Source organism: Branchiostoma lanceolatum, chromosome 3 (genome assembly GCF_035083965.1).
Source record: "Branchiostoma lanceolatum isolate klBraLanc5 chromosome 3, klBraLanc5.hap2, whole genome shotgun sequence".
NCBI classification, from domain to species: domain Eukaryota; kingdom Metazoa; phylum Chordata; class Leptocardii; order Amphioxiformes; family Branchiostomatidae; genus Branchiostoma; species Branchiostoma lanceolatum.
In genome coordinates this window covers 20,693,189-20,718,164 of record NC_089724.1, presented here as the reverse complement: position 1 = coordinate 20,718,164, position 24,976 = coordinate 20,693,189, and the positions used below count along the sequence as shown (strand labels likewise).

The 24,976-nt window shown below is 41.9% G+C and overlaps 3 protein-coding genes across 11 annotated transcripts; 1 reads left to right on the top strand and 2 right to left on the bottom strand.

Moving 5' to 3' along the window:
* Window positions 1–185: 185 nt before the first annotated feature.
* On the bottom strand, window positions 186–18,454 carry LOC136430952 (MICOS complex subunit MIC60-like). 8 transcript variants are annotated; one of them, XM_066422063.1, is made up of 20 exons: window positions 18,318–18,454; window positions 16,655–16,788; window positions 15,781–15,942; window positions 15,086–15,179; window positions 14,818–14,899; window positions 14,152–14,277; window positions 13,350–13,445; window positions 12,760–12,864; window positions 12,105–12,242; window positions 8,957–9,097; window positions 7,998–8,129; window positions 7,509–7,637; window positions 7,005–7,127; window positions 6,624–6,760; window positions 6,049–6,152; window positions 5,650–5,782; window positions 3,207–3,333; window positions 2,503–2,723; window positions 1,669–1,897; window positions 186–1,365 (listed from the first exon to the last, which is right to left on the bottom strand). In XM_066422063.1, exons 1-20 carry the CDS (start codon window positions 18,354–18,356, stop codon window positions 743–745), a joined length of 3,075 nt encoding a protein of 1,024 aa, XP_066278160.1. In that variant the 5' UTR covers window positions 18,357–18,454; the 3' UTR covers window positions 186–742. The 8 variants fall into 8 exon arrangements, with proteins under 8 accessions (XP_066278160.1, XP_066278161.1, XP_066278163.1 ...); XM_066422064.1 differs by having other exon boundaries at window positions 16,688–16,788; XM_066422066.1 differs by lacking the exon at window positions 7,509–7,637.
* Window positions 18,455–18,752: 298 nt separating this feature from the next.
* Window positions 18,753–21,099, top strand: LOC136430956 (large ribosomal subunit protein bL35m-like). The gene is made up of 4 exons (XM_066422079.1): window positions 18,753–18,879; window positions 19,720–19,951; window positions 20,066–20,222; window positions 20,365–21,099. The coding sequence occupies exons 1-4, from the start codon at window positions 18,849–18,851 to the stop codon at window positions 20,698–20,700; spliced, it is 756 nt and encodes a 251-aa protein (XP_066278176.1). The 5' UTR covers window positions 18,753–18,848; the 3' UTR covers window positions 20,701–21,099.
* Window positions 21,093–24,754, bottom strand: LOC136430957 (uncharacterized). 2 transcript variants are annotated; one of them, XM_066422080.1, is made up of 7 exons: window positions 24,651–24,754; window positions 23,668–23,777; window positions 23,229–23,369; window positions 22,654–22,770; window positions 22,351–22,470; window positions 21,676–21,834; window positions 21,093–21,559 (listed from the first exon to the last, which is right to left on the bottom strand). In XM_066422080.1, the coding sequence occupies exons 2-7, from the start codon at window positions 23,770–23,772 to the stop codon at window positions 21,461–21,463; spliced, it is 741 nt and encodes a 246-aa protein (XP_066278177.1). In that variant the 5' UTR covers window positions 23,773–23,777; window positions 24,651–24,754; the 3' UTR covers window positions 21,093–21,460. The 2 variants fall into 2 exon arrangements, with proteins under 2 accessions (XP_066278177.1, XP_066278178.1); XM_066422081.1 differs by having other exon boundaries at window positions 24,646–24,685.
* Between the last annotated feature and the right edge of the window lie 222 nt (window positions 24,755–24,976).

Sequence of the window (24,976 nt, the reverse complement as noted above, 5' to 3'; positions counted from 1 at the left end):
ACAACTCAATGCTCACAAAATATCCAACATGTTGTTCCTTTCCCATGTGGTGTATACTGCTGTTGTTGCTGAGTTGTTACTGTACAGCAAAGTAGCATCTGATGAACATGACATAATTCATGAGGATGTTGCCAGTATTAGGGTGGGACTCATAATAAACACCTCAAGAAAAAAACTTCCAACAATTTGACTTAACTCTTTAATGTCATTGCTGCTTACATAAAAGTGACCTTGTCACTCCTAATCATTGGTCTTGTCCTACCATAAAGTACCACTATGAAGTATCATAACAAACTGACAAACTTTTTTTCTGCAAAAAGCTTTTGTAGCATTCTTTGATTTAGCTTAGTCAACTTTCTTTTCACATCACAAGCACCTCAATGACTTTGCATGCAGGAAAACAAACAGGTTTTGAAATTTTCTTATTGCAGCAAAACCTCTCTTCAAATATAGGAAAAATTTGCAAGAGGTAGTACTAGAGACTCCTTGAGAAAATTTGGAAGATTCCTACATCTTCAGAACCTTTTCAATTAGCCACAACAGAGCTATATCATAGATACATGTACCCTATTTCACATGCAGGTACTCATACTCAAGTGATCAAAACATTGACATTTTCACAGTATACAATATGAATCAGCCACATGCAAAAGCAAACTGACAATAAGAATACCGAAGTCTCCAGGACTGCTTCTTGTACTTGCTCAAATACTCTCCCGTCTCAGATATTCCTATATTGTTATCAAACTAGCGTTCCTAGCCCTACTGCGGCTGCCGCGGCAGCTAGAGCCTGCGCAGCCTGCCTCGCTTCCAGGGTAAGCCTGGCTTCTTCTAACCAATCGGAAGCCACTTTCCGAGGCTCCCCCTTCAGTTGGTTCATAAACCTTGCTGCTTGCTCTAAGTCTCCATTTTCTAGGCTATGTTCTGCGTAAGAGAGTAATGTGAACGTGTCTAATTTCTTTGGGTCGACTTCTTTCCCTGGAGGAAGTGACCTCCTCCCCGCATCCACCAGCAGAAGGGACTGGAGGTACGACACAAAGAACTGGAAGAGGGTGCCTCCCGTTTCGTCGATCATGGCCACCCGGCGGCAAACCCTTTTAACGCGGAGGAAGCGCTGCCGTAGAGAGTCCTCCGGAAACACGCCCGCCTCCATGGCCTGTGGTGGCACGGAGTCCAGGAGGGTCTGGAAGAACTTGCTGTCCCCTGCTGCCTCCTTGACCGTGTTGACTTCCCTGGAGAGGGGGACACGGCGTTCCTCCCACGACGTCGCCTCCTCATTGCCAGTGTTGATGAGCCGTTTCAAGGTCTCACAGGCAATCAGGAGTTCTTGGGCCTTCCGAGCTTCTCTCTCAATGTCAGCCCTTCCTGTGGGAGCCAGAATAAAGCACATCAGCACGTTCATACTTTACAATCATTCACACTTTCCCTGATGATACATTACAATACATGACAGTTGTGGGCAGTTGTAAATTATACAACATGTATGTAGGGATCAAAACTTTTTTGACTCTTGTGTCATACACATGTCTATACTCTACATTTTGATAACTAGCCAAAGAACATGTTAACTGTTTTAAACATCAATCAAGCTTCTAGTCCATCAACACCTCCAAACTGCTGGTACACTGGTATCTCGGCACGCTGTGGGTTAATGTACACTGAGCTTACCCTCAATGGCGGCCTCCACCCCCCGGAGCCTGGCCATGGCCTCGTTCAGCTTGACTTGGTAGCGATCTCGCTCGTCCATGAGTGCGTCGTGCATCTCTGTCTGGTGCTTGGAGCCAAGCTCCTGCTCCTGGACCCGCAGCACGTCCTGGAGGTGCTCGCTGTGTGCCGCGGCCTGGCGCCGCAGCTGTGTACGCATCTCTGTCTCATACTGGTCTCGCGCCTGGGCAATCTGCAATATATATCAAACAGCAATCCTACATGAAATTATGAGTTACAATTATCTAATAAAAGTAAAAATAATAATGGCTTATTCAACTTCATGAAACAAAGTTATATGATATAAGGTCTAAAGTAAGGTCAACTTTAAGATTATATACAGTACACGCCACATGCCAGTGGCTGAACTGTGTAAAGTCACCTCACCTTGGTAAGATTCATATCAAAATACATATTTAATGCTGTCAGTTTGTGACACCTAGAGTTCTGTGATCTTATACCTTTGCCAAATGATGCTAGCTGATATTTTCTAAACGTTTCTCAATTATGCAAATAAGGTCCTCAGCTGCATAAATTTTATCAGTTAATAATCGTCTCTACCCAAATAACACAAGTTGTCAAAGTCTGAATTATGAAAATGAGGCCCTGATTTGCTTGATTTATGTTTAATGATGTTTAACGTTACTTTTAACAGACTTCAAGGAAGTTATTTGACAGTTAAAACTGTCAAATAACTTCCTTGAGGTCCTTTTTCTATGAATTGTTTAATTGCCAACTGTAGGTTACTCTAAGGACAGAGATTGGAGATGTGGAAATGAATTACTGCCATCAGCCTACCCTGAGATCCTGAGCCAGTGCCAGTTCTTGTTTCTGCCGTTCGAGTTCCCTCTTTAGCAGAGCGAGCGCCTCCTTCTCATCCTCTGTGCGCTGCCTGGCGAGGGCGTCGTCCATGCGTGACTTCTCCAGGAGCTGCTGCTCGGCCAGCTGGCTCTGCAGCTGCTCGATACGCCGGTGGGCGTGGGCGATCAGAGAGTTCAGCTCGTCCTCGGAGAGTTTGCCTGTGTGCCAGGTAACACACCATTCTGTTAGACTTTATATCTTGTGTACATTCCAGAAAGCAATAAGACTAACAGTAGCTTCAGAATTACTGTTCAAAGAACATTGTTTAGAGTAGCAGCAGTTCTCTAGCCAAACTTTCACAAAAGCTATTAGTTCTCCGGGGTGGGGGAACACTTGATTATGGTCACCTCTCTTGTTAGCCGTCTACTTGATACAATCACTAATGCACGTACCACCTTGTCAGCCATGAACATGTACTGATGGTATACATTTTGATGTTGTCACGTAATCTATATAAAAATGCTTACATCAGAATTACGCTTTGGCACTACATTGTAAAACTAAAACTAGACTGCAGCTGCAGGGTGTTCAGACCACTGCAGCAGCAGGACACAGTGGCCTACTACTACTACTACTACTACTACTAGACCTGCTGCACACTGGAATGTCTACATTAAATGTCCTGTTTTCCATCAGCTCACCTCTCCATCCCCCCAGTCTGACATCAGGCATGATGCTCTCCAGCTCCTTCTTGAACTGTTTCCTGCCCTGCTCCACCAGGTCCTGGTACTCCTGCATCACCTGGGCATCTGCCTGGGCCTTGGACACCTGCAGCACAACAATATACACAACACTTCCTAAATACATCTGCCTGGGCCTTGGACACCTGCAGCACAACAATATAGACATCACTTCCTAAATACATCTGCCTGGGCCTTGGACACCTGCAGCACAACAATATACACATGTCAACACTTCCTAAATACATCTGCCTGGGCCTTGGACACCTGCAGCACAACAATATACACAACCAGTGTTCTCGCCAGCGCCCGTCCTCCCGTCATTTGACGGGTTTTTGTCGCTCATGACGGACAAAATTTTTGCCCAACCCGTCATTTTTAATGGACAAAAATCGGTGTGTAAAGATATTTAGACCAAGTTGAGACAGAGCTTAGAATTTTAAAAAACTCCAGAGGATCAGCGGAAGTTCGTGACGAGGGCAATCTAGATCATTTCTAATGCCTCGGCTGGCGACAACCCCAGCAACACACAGAGAGCGCCGTGGTGGTTGCCCATAGTAATATTTGGTGGCCGCCGAAAACTCGGCGTCATGCGCCGCCCTCCCCACTACAGCCGGTCGCATCAGGCTGACGTTTATTTCTGTTTTGTCCCTCTCGGTTCACCGTCAGTTATTGTCATCAAAGAAGCCTTAAAATTCAGAAATACTCCTATAGCTATCAGGCTTTCTGTAATCTGTGTAAACAGTATTAAAGTTTGAAGCCGCGGCGGCTGATTTACATGCGATTTCTTCCCGCAAGAAATGGTACACAGGCGTCAGATATTGTAATGAATGAATGAAAGTCCTTTGTAAACCACCAATCACAGCGCACGTCTCCGTCGCGTCAAGAAAAAACGACCAATGACATGCGACTCTCGCTACTCGCGAGATTTCAGCTAAGCGTGAATTTGCGAGATGTTAGGGGAATGGCGGGAATCGCAAGGATCGCACGACAAAGTGGCTGTTGGAAGGCTTGAATCGACAACTTTTGAACACATTCAGTGCAGTTACCGGAGAAATTAACCGCGGAAAACATGAGACAAAAAAATGGACGTCTTTATTGCGTTCTTTCTCAAAGTAGGGTGTCAAATTCCTCATTATGTTCAATAATTACAGGGCGCATACGGAGCAAGTGTTGAAAAGTTGTGTTTTATTTTTGCCGACTTATTCTGTGTGCATTTTTTGTAGGACGTAGCTGATACGTAATAAAGTTTTGTTGTGCTAAATTTTCTTTTCTTTGCCGATCGTATACAACATAGAAGTGTAGCTTGTGTGTGAAGTTGTGAACATTCGATATTTCCGCGATGACCCGGCACGCCTCCCCCAAAAAATTGAGCCTGAAACCCTTGTGTAATTTTTCACCGAAAGAGATGTCAGTAAACTAAGCTTATTCTACCAGGAAATTTGCCCCTCAAAATGCAGGAAATAGCGTTTCAGAGGGTCTAGATCTCAAAATTTCCCGGGGGGGAATACCCCCGGACCCCCCTAGAATCGCGCCTTCGGCGCTCGATATGTTCTTCCCCGAAGCAAAATTGAAATGACGGGTAAAAATTTCAGGCTGGCGAGAACACTGTACACAACACTTCCTAAATACATCTGCCTGGGCCTTGGACACCTGCAGCACAACAATATACACAACACTTCCTAAATACATATACCTTGGCCTTGGACACCTGAAGCACAACAATATACACAACACTTCCTAAATACATATACCTTGGCCTTGGACACCTGAAGCACAACAATATACACAACACTTCCTAAATACATCTGCCTGGGCCTTGGACACCTGCAGCACAACAATATAGTTACACAACACTTCATAAATACATCTGCCTGGGCCTTGGACACCTGCAGCACAACAATATACACAACACTTCCTAAATACATATACCTTGGCCTTGGACACCTGAAGCACAACAATATACACAACACTTCCTAAATACATATACCTTGGCCTTGGACACCTGCAGCACAACAATATACACAACACTTCCTATATACATCTGCCTGGGCCTTGGACACCTGCAGCACAACAGTATACACAACTCTGCCAGAGAATCAACTTATTGCCGGACACTGACATCCTCCAAAACGTTATTCTGATATATATATATATTTGTACATTCTCATTGATCTCAGCCTCAGCGTGTAAAAGATTAAGGAGTTTCATCAAAAAATCTCTGGTGAAAAATAGTTTTCATGACATCCTTGTAGAGTTAAGTCCTTCCCAAAGCCATGAGAATCAACTCTAAGCATAAAGCAGTGGACTGTGCTCTTTCAAACCATGGAAGATTTGTTAAAATATATTTTTGTGCATGACAAAACTTGCAGAATACCATGTCCCTTATAAATGTCTAACCCACCTTTCCCACAGCAGTCTCCAGCTCATATGCCAGCTTGCCCAGCTCCTCCTCTGCTACCAGGATTTCCTGGTCTGGCTCAGACAGGGAAGACTTGCCTTCTTTGATGACTGCTCGTGCTTTCTCCAGATTTTCTCTGCACACAAGTAGGATAATAAAATAATTCTAATGAATCAATTGGAAACTGGAGTGTCATAGTTTTGCATCAATCTTACATTCAACCACTTACTTAAAATGTCTTTTGTAATAAACTTGTACAATAAAACAAAACCCAACATTACATCATGTAAACAACATACAATAATAAATACATACAAAGTATGTGCCACAAAGTGTGAGTTACTGAACCCCGATTCCGCTTAATAACCCAGCAAGACGTTTTCCACCAAGACATCTTCTTACCTAGCAGCAGTGGCAGATGCCTCTGCAAGTTTGAGAGCATCCACCTTGGCTTCCTTGGCTCCTGTCACAGCCTGCCACTGTTCCTCTTTACCCAGGGGACCACTCTATTGACACAGATATATAGACAAACTGATGTCAGTGGTCTTGGAAGTTTCAAAACTGTACACTGTACACTTAACATGCTAGAACAACTGTTACAGTAAATAATGTTTCATGACAAGTCTGGCATAAAGGTAGACAAAATGTCAGACGAGCAACTGTAGGCTCTACAATAAATCTTGTATTCACTCTGTTACTATTCTTTCTTCCAAGCAGATTGACCAGAGAAACACATGCTTATCTGTTATCTAATTGATATTTTGTAGACTTGTTACCTACCAATGACAACATGTTCGGCACCAAATCTTCAGAACATATCAAGAAGAACAATTCTTAACCAGAGGTTGGAACAGATAACACACTGGAACATGAATATTCTCTATCAAGTCTATGGTCCAATTTTTACATTAATTTTGAATGTAGCAGCCATGCTATTCTACAGTTACATGTCATGTACCAGTATGACCAGTCCTTACCGAGTCTTCGTCCATGGCATGCTTGATCTGTTCAGAGTGCATCTTAGTAGCGTGAGCAGCTTCCTCCTGGGCATGAATAGCTGAGGTGGCCGTCCTCTTCAGATCCTCCAGCTCATGCTGGATGATAGCTACTGTGGCTGCACACAGGCAAAGGTAACAGGAGGGAAAAAATAGTCCATTAGTGTAATATAAACATAGTATAGTGTTCAAAACTAGAAAACAATTGTTCTGGTACTCTCTACACTATCAGTAAATAAACCTGCGTGAAGACTTTCTAAGCTTCAAATTTTACTCTGCCACATTTACTAAATATGCATACCACATGTTATTGGTAACCTGCTGTTGTGCTGTGTTTCTGGGGCCAAAAGTAGAGGCACTTACCAGCTCTCTCTGCGAGGTCATCTATCTCCTTCTCCAGGAGCTTTGCCTGCACTTCCTCAGGAGTTCTCATAGGGGTCTCTCTTGCCTCAGTAGCAAAGGGCTGGTCCAAGGCTGCTGCCACAGCTGTAAGACGAAAACAAAAGAAGTTTGGACATTTGCTCTTTACATAGATTTGAAAGTATGCTGAAGTAGCATTGATAAAAGAATCTATTGAGAAGCATATCATTCCTGTGGTCTGTTATGTTTTCACCATGCAACATTTCTACCCTACATTCTGTTGCAACACAAATGTCAATTGAATTATTAGCACTAAGCTTAAGCTTTCATATATTGCATTGACCTTGTATCCCATTCAACCCGAGTCAAGCCCGTACCAGCACATGGCAGTTCCTTTATCACATGCTAGAGGGTACTGCAGTATTTGTGCAATTTGCTATTCACAGTATCATGCATTCAGGATTTTTGGCAGGGAAGAATTGGCCTAGATTAGAAGCGCACACAAACCAGCAGCAGCAGTGTCTTCTGGAGTTTCAACCAAGTTTTCTTCCTTAGAAGTATGTTTCTTAGGGACTCCTTCTCCAGAGGTTGTCATAGCCTTGGCAGGCATGGGTAGGTCCATCCCAGCTGCTACAGCTAGAATGTAACTCTGACTTTTATATATGTGTGCGTGAAGCATGTGAAGCATTACATTTGTCGCAAAGTTGACATGACAACACAAAAGAAGCCTGCAACACAACTTAATAGCCACAAGAATTTACATTTGAGTCCGTGAGCAGTATGTGAAGAGCATTTAGTTTGGTGACAGGGCAGCTGGGCTACCATTGATTATTTTGTCAAGGTAGTTAAGTTATCAACCAGGTATATTATTGTAAAGTAAAAACTTCTGAATACTGAAACACAATTTCAAAATCTAATGGGATAAGCCATTGTCCATGAATAGTAGTGGCATTACAAAGGTTCCATTTATATGAAAATGCACACAATCATGCACACCTGCAGCTGCTGTGTCTTCAGCCTTCTCCTTCATGGCCTTTTTCTTGGTGGCAGGTTTCTCCTCTGCCTTCTTGGCCTTTGGCTCACTCTTAGACTCTGGAGGCATCGGCTCATCCATACTGGCTGCAATGGCTGCAAGATATCAAGGAGAGTTACACATTATATGCTTGCACTGTAAAAAGCAGATCAGGGACTGATATAATCATACAAATTAACACTGTTCTCTCAGTATTCACATGAGAATTTAAGTGTGAAGATCACTGAACCATTCATCTATTTTACACACCACATGCCAATTTCTCATTACTTACACCTCTTACTTTCATCATTGTTCAGAAGCATGGGCAAATTGCGTTATGGAAGAAGAACTTACATAAGTTTTACTGGTACTGCATAATATGATATATGTCAAGCCTGACTGTGATGAAAGGTCAGGGGATGGCAATTTTGACAGATAAAATTACCATGAAATTATCGTGGCAGTGCACAGAAGCCACATCTATACTGTACTGCAGCACGGAACGACACCTTTGCAAGGCACAAGTCAAATTTTCATCTTTGTTTTCATAGAAATGATACCTAGCACAAGCAAACATCATGTTGTTATCAGTTCAAACATGCGTTCGTCTTCATTGAAAAGCAACCATTATTTGAAGTAGCTTCTTTATTTATTCATTGGTTTGGCTGTTCAGCACACAGCCAGGGCTGCCCAACTAGCATGTACCTAAACCTATGTATCTGTACATGTACCTGTACCTAACATTTGTTTAGGTCCACAGCTCTATGTACTGTACAATTTTTACATTACAAAGGGAATAACACCACTGCTTGTGTGTGAATTGAATTGCAACCTGCCCTGTAAACATTTAGAGATTGTACCCTAAGTCAGGGTAGCAAAAGGGAAATCCTGTTTTTGTGGGAGACAAACTGTGCTCAATACACAGGCAGATTACACATACCAGCAGCAGCTGTCACTTCAGGTTTCTCTACTCCCACTGGCTTCTTCTCCTTTGCAGGAGCTTTTACAGCACTCTCCCTGTGGGCAGCGGATGGTTCTTTAGCTGCCACTGGCATGGGCTCATCTGTACCGACAGAAACCGCTGTGGCAGGAAAAATAAGGCATGGATCAGTGGAGCAATCACTCTCAGCTATGGTATTGACTTGGAAGCCCTAAAGCTGGGATATTCTGGTGTTTGCTGTCAGTGATGAGTCTCTTGTGTCATTTTGTCATCTGTAGCAGTCAGAAGGACACGTACATGTACAGGGAATGATTTGTGACTTGATTAGTGACTTGATTAGTCCACATGTCCATGTACCCTGGACTAAATGAAAGTTGTTAGCGCTCAGTATGACTCTATGTGATAGAAGGACAGGAAAATGGACTGGAACAGGGATTCCTCTCTCATCAATGGGGGATTGACAAGAGCTGTTAAGGGAGAATAAACAGGAGAAATAAGACTGACACATGACAGAGTTAGTACATGTGTTGAGGGGAAAAGACTTCAATATTAAATCTAATGAGGGTATACATGTAGGTATCCTTACTATCTCACATGAACACCGAGTACAGTCATGAAGACTGTGTACAATCATCCTATTATCTACTGAGTGGAAATGGGGAAATGTCCTTGTAGGAATACAGGGAATAACCAATCATTCCAAGATTGAGTAATTGTGGTCAGCTACATGTATGGACATAGTAGAATGCTTGTGAAATGCTACTTCATGACAGTACATGTTGACAATTATGTCAGCTACCATTCAAGGGATCCTGGAAGGGCAAAGGGAGCCTAGATCTGTCCTGCTGTCTACACTATCAAGGACTTGGAGTGAGGTAGAGGGATTAAGAGGAAAATGTTTCATGTGGAGTCCACTGGGATTGTCATGATCAGGCATTTATCAGCCAAACCAAACTGACAAATTAAGAAACAGAACCACCAGGCACAAGTTCAAAACCATGCAGGGTGTCATCCAAGGTCACACCATGCTGTGAAATACTGAAGAAACCAACCACCAGCCAACACTTGTGCCAAGTTAGCTGCAGCCTGAGCCAGGAGCTTGGCTGCCTCTGCCATGGTCTGTGCTTTTAGCTGATCACCAGATTCCACAGCTTTGACTGGAGCTGAGATGTCTTGCTCTTGCCCATGGACTGCCTCAGCATGTGTTGTAGGTTCTTCTTGCATTACAGTATCCTCTGATGCAGTGCTGGTTTCCTTGACATGAACAACGGGTGCCTGAGTCTTTGGCTCCTCTCCGCGGGTCTCTGTAGGTGCTTGGATTTCTGTCACATCTTCCTGGGCCCCCTCTACTGCTGTGTGGGTCTCTGTAGGTGCTTGGATTTCTGTCACATCTTCCTGGACCACCTCTACTGCTGTGTGGGTCTCTGTAGGTGCTTGGATTTCTGTCACATCTTCCTGGGCCACCTCTACTGCTGTGTGGGTCTCTGTAGGTGCTTGGATTTCCGTCACATCTTCCTGGACCACCTCTACTGCTGTGTGGGTCTCTGTAGGTGCTTGGATTTCTGTCACATCTTCCTGGACCACCTCTACTGCTGTGTGGGTCTCTGTAGGTGCTTGGATTTCCGTCACATCTTCCTGGACCACCTCTACTGCTGTGTGGGTCTCTGTAGGTGCTTGGATTTCTGTCACATCTTCCTGGACCACCTCTACTGCTGTGTGGGTCTCTGTAGATGCCTGGGTTTCTGTTACATCTTCCTGGGCCACCTCTAGATCTACTGCTCCTGTAGATGCTAGGGATTCTGTTATATTTTCCTGGGTCACCCCTACTTCTGTATGGGTCTCTCCAGGTGCTTGGGTTTCTGTAACATCTTCATCGGCCACCTCTACTTCTGGTGGAGCTCCGCCAATGTCAATAGCTTGCATCTGAACTTTCACCACTTCTGCTTCAATTGCTGTGTTTGTTTCTGAAATGCTAGTTTCGACAATCTTATCCTCTTCAACATCTGACTTGACTTTGATCGCTTCTTCCAGGGCCCCCTTGATCTCTTTATTGGTTTCTTCAGCATCTTTGTGGACCTCTTTTACTTCTGTAGTAACTTCAGGAATTTCTTCCTGGGTCCCCTTAATCTCTGGCAGGTCATGTATACCTTCTTTCATGGTTTCCTCAACATCTGCGATGACATCCGATACTTCTGTAGTAACTTCGGGAACTTCTTCCTCTGCCTGGACATCCTCCATAATTCCTTCCTTGATTTCCTGAACATCTGTGACGACCTCCAACACTTCAGTGGTAACTTGTGCTGGAGCATCAATAACTTCGGCCCAGGTCTCTTCCAAAATCTCCTCCTTGGGTTTCTTAACATCAGTGTGGACATCCAGTACTTCTGTAGTAACTTCAGGGATTTCTTCCTGGGCCTTCTTAATCTCTGCCTGGTCTTCCTGTGTACTTTCTTCATTGGTTTCCTCAACATCTGTGAGAACCTCCATTACTTTTGTAGTAACTTGTGCTGGAGCCTCAACATCTCCAGCCAGGGTCTCCATTACCACTACTGCCTGCGACTCCTCAATTTCTTCTTGGATTTTGATGACCTTTGTCCGAGTTCCTGTATCTTCTATAAGGGTCTCATCTTTATCTGTAGAATCTGCTGGATAGTGACAGTTTGAAAGCAGACAATATGCAAACTTTCAGAATACCTAAAAACCTAAATGAGGATGAACAACAGGACAGGGACATGAAGATACATGTACATGTAACAAAGGGAGAAGACAGACATTAAGGATTTAAAAGAATAAGTCACATGATATTGTGAACTGTCTGCAGGGCTACATTTGCATTATTGGAACTAGGCTTCTACATTGTGATCCTGAAGATAGGCAGTTTTGATATTTCAACTGCAATTGCACCCAATTCTTGAATAAAATATTTCAGTATCTACAACTTACAAGACCTACAATGTACATGTAAGATAGGTCACTACTGGTATAAGGCAGCTACAGTGACAATAAGCCACACTGAGCACTACTCACCGAAACCCATGCTGTGAGCTAGGTCTGAACATTTTCATCTTTAGCAGCACAAACCTTATTCAGAAACCACTACAGTACTACTATAGGGGTATCAGAGTCCCCACATGGGGAGTAAACCAACCAAATGCAACAGCTTCTGCTGCGGACTGATCCATTTTTTCAGGAGCAGGGGTTTTCTCATCTGGCAATTGTCCTGGAGGGGCTTCAGGTACAGGTTTCTTTGGTGTAGTCTGTGGTCGTCCCATTATAGCAGCCACGCCTACATGATGTGGGGATTAATATGTTTTTTGTGATAAGATACAACGAAATTAGATGCAAACTTTCAATTTTGTCTGGCCAGCTTGACTATCATATTTCTATAATATCATGTTATTAAAGGCTATGTTACACTTAGTCTACATCTTACATCTGCCTCTTGACAATATTGGATGCAATTTCATAAACACTATGTTCTGGTTACGTGTCACTTGATTTACAGCATTTGTGACTAAATTTGGCCAGCATCATTTTGGTGCAAATTAGGTATCATTTGATTTACACTTAAATCAGACCATCAACTTAATTGGGGTGCAAAAAGGAGGGATCATCTGTAATTGATTGGGCAAAGGGGGAGAGGTACATGTAGTACATGTATCTGCAACTGTGAAATAAGGAAAACGGAAAATCAGATGATGGATGGGGGAAAATAATGGTGGGGTGAGGGGAAAACAATTTTGTGTGACTGATTCAAACTTTAAAATGAAATACTGTTAATACTTCTATGAAAGGTGACAAACCAAATGCTATGGGCTCAGCTAGAATTTCACGCGGCTTGTCGTCTGTTGGAGCGGCTACTTCAGACTCTTCCACGGGGAGGGGCTGAACTGGTGCTGCCTCTGGGACTGGTTCAGGGGGAAATGAGCACCAAATTTATCTCAAGAGCAAGAGTTATCGGAAAAAAAAAGAGAAACATCTTCCAAAGTGCTAAGAAGTACATGTAACACATACCTGTAGTAATCTCCTAATACATCTGGTACCTAGAATTATCATATGTGTGACTTGACATCAAGTGTACACATATCACCCATACAAGTGAGCTGTTATGTATAGATTGCAAAATGGATGGTCTTTGGAGACATTTTAAGTCATTGCACTTAGCAACTCAAAACTTGTTTGTTTTAAAGTGCTCCATGTAAGATGACAGTCATATGCAGCATCCTGGCTGTTCACATTCACTCTTCAAAGTTTTCAGTGTGCAGGGATGGGTTTGTGGGGTTAACTACATGTAATAAACATGCATGTGTACATCCCTCGTACTTATACCAAGGAACCATATAATAATGTGCATGACACAGGCAGCATTTGTACATGATTGTGCTTGACACACTTGTGGTTACTGGTTTTGCTGTCTCCTCAGTTGATGCTTCCTCCAACTTCTGGGCTCCTAGAGAAGTTGATGTCTCCCCTACCTCCTCCAAAGGGGCTTCAAACACATGATTTCATATTGCATGTTGATACACTCATTTGCACAAAAGATTCGATAGGTAAGCGTGTATCAGTTGGGTGAGTAAATGTAGGATTTGATTACCATTGACTTCCAAAGAACAGGTACATGGATTACATGAGCAATGTCAAAACATGATATCATGCTTTGTTTTGTGTCAGTTTTCTTAGTTTAGTCAAGACCTAATCACTAACACTAATCACACTGATACTAATAACAGGGACACAAACACTAATCTATTGGAACTTGCCATATGAAAAAATAAGAACCACAAACATGAAAGAATGATTACAGTGATATAACATTTCTGTTGCAAGCATGGATCAGGCAGCAATTCTCAGGTAACATTTATAGTGCCATTCCCGACTACAACATATACCAGAGCACCACAGCAAGATAGAAGGCTTGAGTCTAACTACAGAGGAAAGAGTTACAGTTCATTTAATCTTGAACTCCATGTATGCTTCACAGGGTACTTTTGGTAAATCACATGGAAAAGTCTATTAGTTTGGGCTACACAGCGGCCACTGCACAAATCTGCACCACAAAGGAACTAACTCAGCACACATTACACAGGATTACAGTTTCCAGCATGTTAGTTTATTTCCATGTCACAAATCATGCCCTTCACACAAGCTGGCTATCAACTGCACAACATCAAACACTCAGTACAGCAAACACAAACCAATAGACGATGACTCTTCATCCTTCTCTTTGCCCCTTTCATATGTTGGTATGTACTTGACTGGTGGAGTGGGTGAGGATTCTCTAGCTTCTGCTGGGTAGGGTTGGTCCACACCATAGGCTATGGCTAGGTGTGTGGCCAGAAGGATGGTTTGTTGTATTCTATTTGTGACTTTTCTCTAAGACTTGGCATGGTACAGGCAAAGGATGTCTTTGTAATAGACACCAACATGCATGAATTCAATGGATGTAGGCTGATCCATCATAACGCACTATCCATACAAAATGCACAACATGTATGAGTTGAAACATGACACTAAAGAGTAAAGTGACAGGTAATTATCCACCTCTCTAAGGCAGACCAACCTGACGATTCAGCAAAAAAGCAAGATAGAATAACAAATGATTAATTACCAGAATGGAAAAGATCATGACCATTAATATTGATACATGTGTTGACACTACATACATCAAGTGCAAGTACTGTCTCAAACATAAAAATCGTTCCTTTTGAACGATGTCAACAAAATACCTCAGCAAGAACCTTCACAAGATTGTAGCTGCTACAACCATACATACATGTAAGATGGATTACCATATAACCAATGAATATACAAGAGGGGGAACAAATTTAAAGCAACCCAAACAAATACAGGAGTGAACCTACCTTGTGCAGCAGTGTCGGCAGCAGCTTTTCTCTGTTTCTCCTCTTCATCGGACTTTGACTGGGACAACTTTGGTAGGAAAGACTGAAAGTGTATTCAAAGACCGTTGGTCAAAACGGGCTGTAAATGGGAAGTACATACTGTAAAGATGTAGCAAAGGGTTCTTTGTAGACAGGAAATAACTGAAAACCTGGCAAAATGAACCATATTGATTGTTTACAGAATGCTCATGTTTTCATATCTTTGAGTGTACAATCATAATAGCCTTACCCCTGGTTGTTCCTCCTTTTTCTTCCCCATGCCCACCATGCCTTTGGCTTTGTCCACCACTCCTCCAAGGCCGAGGTCTGGCATCTTGGGCCCACTGCATGGTAAACAAGAGTTGTTGTGTACTTCAAAGATCATTTAGCTTTAACAACAAATGAATAACAATGATAGCAACAATTAAGAACAAATTTTAACAGGTGGATTTGTGGCGCCAAACCCCAAGTGAGACATCATCTGCTAGTCTACATTCCAAACTAGGTATTGCAGACACCTCCTCGGTGCTGCGATCACGTCGTCTCCGGTGGTACGACCACGTGGAAAGAGCTAGTGGCTGCATCCACACTATCACAAAACTGCAGTTACCCGGCAACAGAGGTCGTGGTAGACCAAAGATACCTTGGATTGAGTGCGTCAAGAAGGACATTAAAGAGGCCTCACCAACGTGGACCTGCTGGACAGAGCGGCCTGGAAGCGCTGTGTGAAGACTGGCCGACTGCTGCCTACCCCTGCGTCAGGGAACCCCGCAGCAGTATAATCTAATACTGGATACTACTACTTTAACAACTAGATGGAATCAAGAATGAGTAGAATGACTTGTTCTATGTTCAAATTTGAACATGTGTCCATATTGAACATGTGTCCATATTGAACATGTGTCCATATTGAACATGTTTCCATATGCGAAACAGTTCACTTACCGATCCAGGACGGCTCTAAGGTATTCCCTGGCATATGGGACATTTCCCTCCAGAGTTTTTCGAAATTCTGGGCTAGTCTTTGCATACACTGTCAGCCCTCCCACTCCAGCCCCCACTGCTAAAGTTGCAGTGAGTACAGTCTTCGCAACACCTCCACTGGAGCTGGATGGCAAGGAGAAACACTGGTATGAAGGTTAGGTACAAATGTTCAATATTTTCAATATTTGGTATGAAGCATGAATTCAAGTTACATGTTGCATGTCCCATCAACTCATTGATTGCTTAGTCAATGGGAATAGCAACATACACACTTCACCTCAATAGAGTTTAAGTTTAAAGTTCACTTTTATGAACATGAGTGCTATATGTGTATATGTATGTGATACAATGAGCAATGATACAAAAAATTACAATTATATATCAAACATGACAATAATTATGGTATCACAAGCAATGTACATATACAAATTGCACAATCCAAACTGCTACACATGCATGTACATTTGTTTAGTCCAGATATCAATGTTAATACAGAAACTCATTGAAGTTAATGTACATGAACATGTCTGTCGCTAGAGGCTATATACCCAGATACCCAATGTAATTTTGTTATTTCACTGATTTTCAGTAGACAAGCACACATTTCCAACTACCTAAATATTTTGTGTTCTTCACACACAATTTTACAAATGGGATCACACTTTTTGGGGCTGTCCTGAAAGCTGTGTAGCAAAACAAAACAAAACAAAACAAAACAAAACAAAAAAGCAAACAACTACTTTAGTTCTTTTAAAGATACAGCTTTCAGGTCAGTTGGCTTGTCATGCCAAATAGCGAGATGAGACGGGGGTATGTATGGGGTATAGAGCCTCACGTTTCAGTGGGGAGGGTTCCAACAGCTTGTAACCTGGCTTGTGCTGCCTTGGCTGATTTGTCCGCTCCCTCTTCTGCATAGTTTCTGCAGGGGTGCTGTGGACGGCCACTTGTGGGTCTACCTTGGCCCAAGCACTGCAGCAGAAATAAAACATAAATAAATAGATAGACATGTTGTAGTACTGGCCCATAACTTGAGCATCCCTTTCATATGACATTTCAATGTAAAAAGGATTTAGCGATCATAATGAACTACCATTTCATCTAAATTATAAACCTTTCTTATCGCCTGCAAAGTCTAATTCGAACAAACAGAAATACATTTACTAGTAGCCTGATTTAATCGCGCTCATAGCAGCCGCTAAGGAAGCGGTCAGCCCTGTGGGGAGGGGCCATTACAGCCCTGGACAGCTGGAGTTTGGGTTATACAGACTAATATATCAGCTAGTCTGTACATGTGAAATTGCAAGTTGTATTGGTCAATTTTTCCCTAGCCTGACTAAATCACACTCCTAGCAGCCCGCAGATACTGCCAGCTAAAGAGTGTGTAAACACTTGCTAATTTTCCCCCACATACTAGTATTATTACTAGTACAAGTACAAATGTAAATAGGTTGTAGGGACAGAATGGTTTTTATTGGTCAGAAATTACCCGCAATGGCAGCCTTTCTAGCGCTGAATTGATGCGGGGTTTACAGGTTTCACATAATATACAAACATAATACATATCTTATCCACACTTGCATTGTGTGGAATTGTCATTCAGCGCCACCAGGTGACCTCAATACGACCTTCCCCAACCGAAGTCAGGTACCCATTTACACCTGGGTGGAGTGAGGAAAATCGTGTAAAGTGCCTTTCCCAAGGGCACAAGATCGGTGACATGACAGGATTCAAACTCGGGACCTCTTGGTTCTGAGCCGAACGCTCTGACGTTGCGCCACACGACCCGACAGGTGGGTATTTTGTACCCTGATGTTTACTAATATGAAGACAGGCTTTTAATGTTCAATATAATGTACTATGTTGGCTGGTTTGCTTGAAGTATTATTGAATATGACAGATTCCATATGGTTTCATTGATATCCCTTTGTTAATGGATCCTGCCAATGTATATGGATATTGCACTTAGTGGAAAAGTCTTAGTACAAATCACAGGTTTTTCCTATGCCAACAGCTAAGGCCTAGAAAAAAAATATATTTAAAGTAATTTCAAAGCCATTTATCCGGCCAAGCTGTTCCACATGATCACTGATCACTCAGTATAGGAGAGAGGTAATATTACACCTTTGACCCTGCACCATAAGGATATTATCTGAATATAGATAATAAGATTCAACAAAGGACGCGTAGAGCAAGCAACCATAAATAAAATCTACTAAGTATATCGTGATAGTGCCAGACGATATCCCCATGGTTTATATCATCAGCTTAACCTGGGATACTGAGAAAATACCAAGATATAAACCTTTTAAAATTGGGCTAAAAATCGTTTAGATGACAGATGGACAGGTTCTTTTTATATGAAGCTGTCATCGACATGTCACGCTTCAGACAGGTCGCTCCCCTATATTTCCGATCGATACATGACCTATTTTCATCTCATCTCATTTCTCAAACAGTACATCTTAGTTGAGAAGAAGAAATTCTTATACTCTACTGACCTTTATTTTGCTTGGAACCCGTCGAGAAGCTCTCCACATCTTTATTAAAATCGCAGAATCACTTCATCTCTCTGCAAAATCATACAACCTCCATGCAACCCCGAGCACGCAAGATGGCGGAAAGGTGGGGAAATGGCATCACCCAAAATGGGAGGGTTATTATTTTCTATTGAAGAAATTAACGGCAATTTCTATAGCATAAATTCATTCATCATGCTACAAAAAGTCTTATTTACAATATGTACTAACTTCTATTCAAGATGTATTCTGAAATATGGGTTAAAGAATTTCGGGGGAAATTCACCTTACCCTTTGAACAAAATAGAATATCTCGAGCGCAGATTGAAGAAAATGTGTTTTTCATGAAAAGCTCAGATAAGTAGATAATTGACCACTTATCCGTTAGATGAAGTACATAGATGTACAGAGTCTGTAATTTTTTCCTAATATCATCACGCACGGTTGCGAAAATAGTTGTTTATTAATTTTGTGACCTTTACCTTCGACCTTTAGAAGGACAGGTCACGCAAAATGGCGGCGCTCCTGGCGAGGTTGCGGGGATGTAAGTTTTATCGTTATTTTTCAGCTTTATGAATAGTTACGGAGACAGAATTGCATCGTAAAATAATGAGGATGCAGCTTAAAAGGCGCTGAATTTGTCTCGTGGCGATTAGGGCATCTGTTGCAGGGATATTTGGCAGCAAAACCATAATTTGCATATAATTTCGAAACTAGCGTGCGTCCAAAAATGTGGAACAGAGAACTTTACGTCTAGCGGAGACATAAATAATTTATGTCAATTTGAACAGGGACAACAACAGCAACAAATTTATACACTATAGAATAGAACAGAAATATTCATAACTAAGTTTTGTCAACATTTGTGGCTTTCAATTTTGTTGAATAGCTACATTATGGTTATCCGAAGCACGAGAAAAACTCACGAAACTTTATATTATTTTAATGCTGCAGGGTTTGGATACTTTTATGTATCATATTATGAGCGTATATTTATACCTTTCACAGAACCAGGACTAAAACTGCTGCGCAGCTTTAGCAGGAATAACTAACATAAATTTAGCACTAGCTGCTAGACCAGGTGGCTCAGAGATTAATTTGATTCAAACAATGACAGTTGTTTATAAGTTATTTTGGCATCAATGGAACACATGGAAACTGACACTAGGAGGAACTAACCATGTACTTTTCCTTGAAATCATGATTATGATATGAGTCCACTAGCAACCATATTGGAGTACAGCAGTGTTTTAGGTGTTGGCATACAAAATAATTTTTCAACATGGTGCAAATGATGTCATATGAAGTGGAAAATAACATGTTAAACTTACTGTGAGTGAGTGTTCCACATGCATGTCATTAACTCCCTCCTCTGTTTGAAAAGGTGGGATAGGGTCATTATATGGTGGACCTGGGTTTCGCCAACTCTCGACACATCGCAGCAACATCACATCATCCTCGCCAGTCGTCTGTAGAGCCTTTGCTCTCTTGAGTCCGAAGGCTCAGACATCAACAGGGGCACAAGTTGGTGCACTGGGCAGATGTCTACAGCGTATGAATGTCCACACAAACAGTAGGCCACTGCACCACCCTTTTGTTGGATCCTTCTGCCGGAGGTAAGCCATAGAAACATTACAATGGATAATGTCAAGTCTTATCAAGAATTTGAAGATGCTACTTTCCATTCTTTGGATAAAACTGCGTTCTGATTTTCCTCCTTATTGTTTCAGGAAAGTGTCACTCCTGAATCCAGTGCAGCCAGCGGTACAGCAACAACAATTGAGAACCAAAATCACCTTCAGCAGGAAAAGAGGAAGCCCAAAGACAGTGAAGCCAGTGATAAAACGCTTCTATAGACTTAACTGTGGTCTCTGGATACGGCGAAGGGTAGGTCTCAGCATAGGGAATCCTGTTGTTGATACATTGTATCTATCCAGGCAAGCTTGTTCTGAGAACATCTTGATACATTTTTCTTACATGTTCAATTTCACTTTTGCTCACCAGTCTTCTTTTCTTATGTTTGCCACAGGCTGGCTACAAGAAGCGCCTGTGGAAAAAATCTGCAGCCAGGAAGTATCGTCTTCGCCAACACGTCTTCTGCAATAACCGGCAAAACCGCCTCCTGGACAAGATGGTCACCAAGTACTGGAAGACACGCAAGTGGTACATCAACGACCCCTTTGAAAAGTACCACACGAGGTACAATGAGTTCACCGGGGAGCCAGGAAAATATTACAGTCATGTGTACAGTACTCTTAACAACATGATCAGGCATAGGAAGTATTTCAAGAAAGGGTACAGGGCAAAGCTACAAAATGGTGGCAAGGTCACACATTCTACTTACTGGACATCTCCAGGTCAATAGCCTCGTAAACATGATGTAATGTCTGTAGTGCAGATCTCATTGTGATGAGGTAAATACAAAAGTGGCTTTGAAATATCATTACACAGCCATTGCTTTTGGAAGTTGATACCTGAAGAACCTGTGCAGATGTGATCAGCATATATGAGAATGTAATAGATTTGTTTCCAGTTTATTGCTGAATGAAAAGAAGATTAAATAAGTTTGATATCTGCAGACAACACACTGTAGAAAAGTGTGTAATAGATCCTGTTTTATCATGATAAGTACCGGTAGAATCACTAAGCCTTGTTGGAATTGTGAGCTAGATGGCATTGGTGACTGTCTCATCCAATGTAGTGTGTAGAGTAATATGGGTGTGTACTGCACACTATGATAAGAATAAAGTACACATCTTTATCATTCGTGTTATTTAATGTCTCCAAGGTACATGACAAATAAGCTTCATTCAATACTTGCAAATGTTCTCCAATACAATACTTATATACAGGCCAATAGGTAGACATATTGTTTGATATCAACTTGCAATGTTTGCCTACTAACCTAGCCTGGTTGCCATCCTATTTAGTTCACCAGGCCATGGGGCTCCCATACTCGCAACCTTGCAAAATACATAGATGCATGCAATTCTGCAAAAACATTTTCCAGATCCTATTATCTAATTTAGGTCTGCAAAACTTCATCTATTCATTCTTGAAAGGAAGACTCAGATTCATGAATATAACACTAAGATAAAGTTTTCCTTCCGCACTGATCTTGATGTCTAATGCAATGCCTGTAGGAGTTTAGCTATGTTGAGGATGGCCAAGTGTCCTATCGCCACCAGTATGAGCCATTCCCAGAATGCCATGCTCTCCTCCACCTGAAAGTTACAAAATACAGAATCATAACCTATTATACCTATTACATAGTTAGCCTATTACAAAAAATATTGCAAGAAATTGATAAAAAGTGGTGAAAGCCGATGAAGGGACGTACCTGTTCTTTTTTATCTTTTAAGTCATCAGAAGCAGCAGCCTCTGTCTGAGACATAGTGTCAATGACGTCATAGATGAGCACGTGTTGATCACGTGCGTCCCCCGCGGCAGTGACTCTCCGCTCGTCGTCCGCCTGGCTGTCATTCCACGTCTGTGACGCCTGAAAAAGAAATACACTATGTTTGAAGTAGTGATTTTTAGTCTCAAACGTAGTCAAAGGTCCGTCTGTCATTGACTTACCGGGTACACGGCATGCAAGTTGTGAGTGAGATCTTGAGATGCCTTTTAGATGTGCTTATATACTTTTAGATCTAGAGTAGATCTGATATGTACATGTATCGCTATGTCTGGAGAGTAAGCACACAATGTTTGAAGATAACTACTAGTAATTTGTAGTCGTTAACCTCGTAAAAGGTCCCTCTGCCATTGACTTGCATGGCACACGGCATGCAAGTTGTGTGTACGATCTTGCTATGCCTTGGAGATGTGTTTACCTTTAGATGCAGAGTAGATCTGATATGTGCATGTACCGCTATGTTTAGAAATTAAGGTAGCCAAAATGGTCGATTCAGCCAAGACCCAAAGTTCGCCTTATTACCGTGTCACGGTTGACAGGTTGCCGGGCAGTCTTTTCAGCACCATGGACAGTATTACTCCGACGCCTGTTTATACCCACCACGTCTAACGCCTCCAGGTAGTGCTTCATGTCTGAGTTCGCCATAAGTGCAGGGTCATCTTCGATCGCAGCTTCCAGGGCTCGGAGGTTCACACTGCAGGCTTCAAATGCTATGTTCACCTGTATAGAATAGGTAGGAAGATTATTCATGAGAAGCTCAAATCGGACTGCAGGCGGCTTTCTATTGAGGTCATGAGGGAGAAGGTAAGAGTCAGACAAAATATAAAAAAGAGCCGCGTTTAACTATCATGATCAGGAGTATTGTTAAAACCAACGTCCTGATAAAACATGAAAGTAGCTAACCTGCTTGGCATTGTTTTGTAGCAAAGTTGTGATCGATTCCATGATGTCATCTGGGACGGGTCCCCTCTTTTCCATCTTGTCCACTAGGGCTACATACGTCACGACAGAACCTAGTGCCTGTGATAGAGGGGCGGTGGTGTAGGTATATAGGATACTAAGTATATGATGGACGCAACCTCATTTCACATCTGCTAATTAATAACATTATTCAACCAGGGTACATAATTCCGCCACCCTGCAAAGATACGTCCAAATAGATCTCCAACCCAACTTCCCCCATTTTTATAAAGCACCCGGTATGTCTGAACTGTGCATATCGGTACCTGAAGGATGCTGCACTAGAGATGTCAAACCCACTGTTTTTCAATGTGGCGGATTTATGTGTGTTGTCTTAGTTTGAAATGGCATGTTTTGTACGATAAAAACTGATGAAAATAGCTCATATGAAACTCATCTTAAATCTTAAATGCATATCGTTTTGTATTCGTGTTACTTATAGTTGCCTTTTATCGCAACATTTGACTCAAATGTATGAAAGACAAAGGTGTTGTGTATGAATATGCAGGTTGTCGTACCGTACATGCCACACCAGCTGCGGTGGCGAGGTTGTAGCAGGCGAGGTTTCGGTACGAACTGCGAACCCGCCCGGCCAACTGATGACGTGCCCATTCCGGAATGTTAAGTTTTGTCTTCAGATTCTCCACAATTTCTACAACCTGTGGAGAGAAGAATGTTATGATTAACGCATTTACCATTAGTATTTGGAGCCAAGAGAGACTTCGGGTTTCAGGTATATCTCTCAATTACCTTCTGAATGTTGGATCGTTGTATAAGTTTTAAATTCAAGGCTAATGCTTAACGGTTTGTAGGCATTGCCTTGTCAATGTGTTACTGATACTCGTAGCTTGACATAAGATGGAGAAAGGTTTGCGCACATAGGTATCACTACACACTAATTCTAAAGGAAACACCGTGCTCCAAGTAATCCTTGTTAACTGATGCTTGTTAATTTACCTGTCGCCTTCCCTCAGGACGAGCCAGGTCAATGGACACCAGGTTTTTGACCATCTCTAGATCATTCTTCCACCCCCGTGAGAGGAGTGGTCTCGCCTGGGCCATAGTACCTTTTCATAAGAACAGGAAGGGAAAGCAGAAGAATGCAACTAATGTATCAATGGCGTGGCCACAATTAGAATTATTGCCTTTGTTTGTTTGAGCCTTTGTTTATTCATGCTAAGCTCAAATCGGCACACAGGCCGCTTTTCATTGAGGTCATGTTGGAAGAGGTAAGGGTCAGATACAATATAACAGAGATACACAGTCATTTGAGTCCGAATAACTCTATCAACATATATCATTACATATTAATGGTACAACAATATACAATTGCTACAGCATATAATATATAACAGGGCGAAAGCCTTGAATAGAATTAAGAATTATAATTTTACTTTTATTAGCCATGATATCTAACAATGCAGAATTTTTTAAAGGACAATATTACAAATATTCAACAAGGTCAGTCTAATATCGTTGCTTGGTATGTCAGGGGTCATTGCCTCAGGCGCAATACTAATTGATGAATCATGGACTATAACATTTACGTGTAATCTGCTCGCATGATGTAGTGCCTGTTCTGTCGTACATGTGAATAATAAATAATTAAAAGGGTCTGGAAACGTCTTTTTCCAAACATGTATATATAATACTGAATCATGGGTGAAACTGAAATTCACACCATATCAGAAATTTCAAATAAAAATAAAAATAAAACATATGAATGGATTAAGACAACTACAGGAAAACGACCAATGAACCTCGAACGCTGTTACAATTAGGACTTGATCCCTATAATTCGGTACAACCCAGGTTTCAGGAGATACTATGATGCATTTTCTGGCCATTTTGGCAACAGATAAGATATTTTCTGGCTATTTTGTCAACTTTTCCATTGACATAACTGTACGTCAACCATTCAAAACACAAACACACCTTACCGTTATGCTATTCACACATCCCTAGACAATAAACAGCACAGACGTTCCCTGCGTCACGAGCCATGTTGCACCCACTGCGCATGCGCGTCTCCTGATCGATTATTGCGTGAGACTAGCTTTCACCCGGTCAGCAGACGTCATTAAAATAAGATGAGGTAAATGCAACCTCTGGGACAAACGGTATTGTTTGAAATTGATTGATGATGTAAACATATTTTTGTGAGATGGGTAGCATTTAGTGATATGAATCCGACCCAAATATCCCGTTTAGAGGTACAGTCTAATGTGATGTTGATCTCGACTAATGTCAAATTGCCAAATGTCAG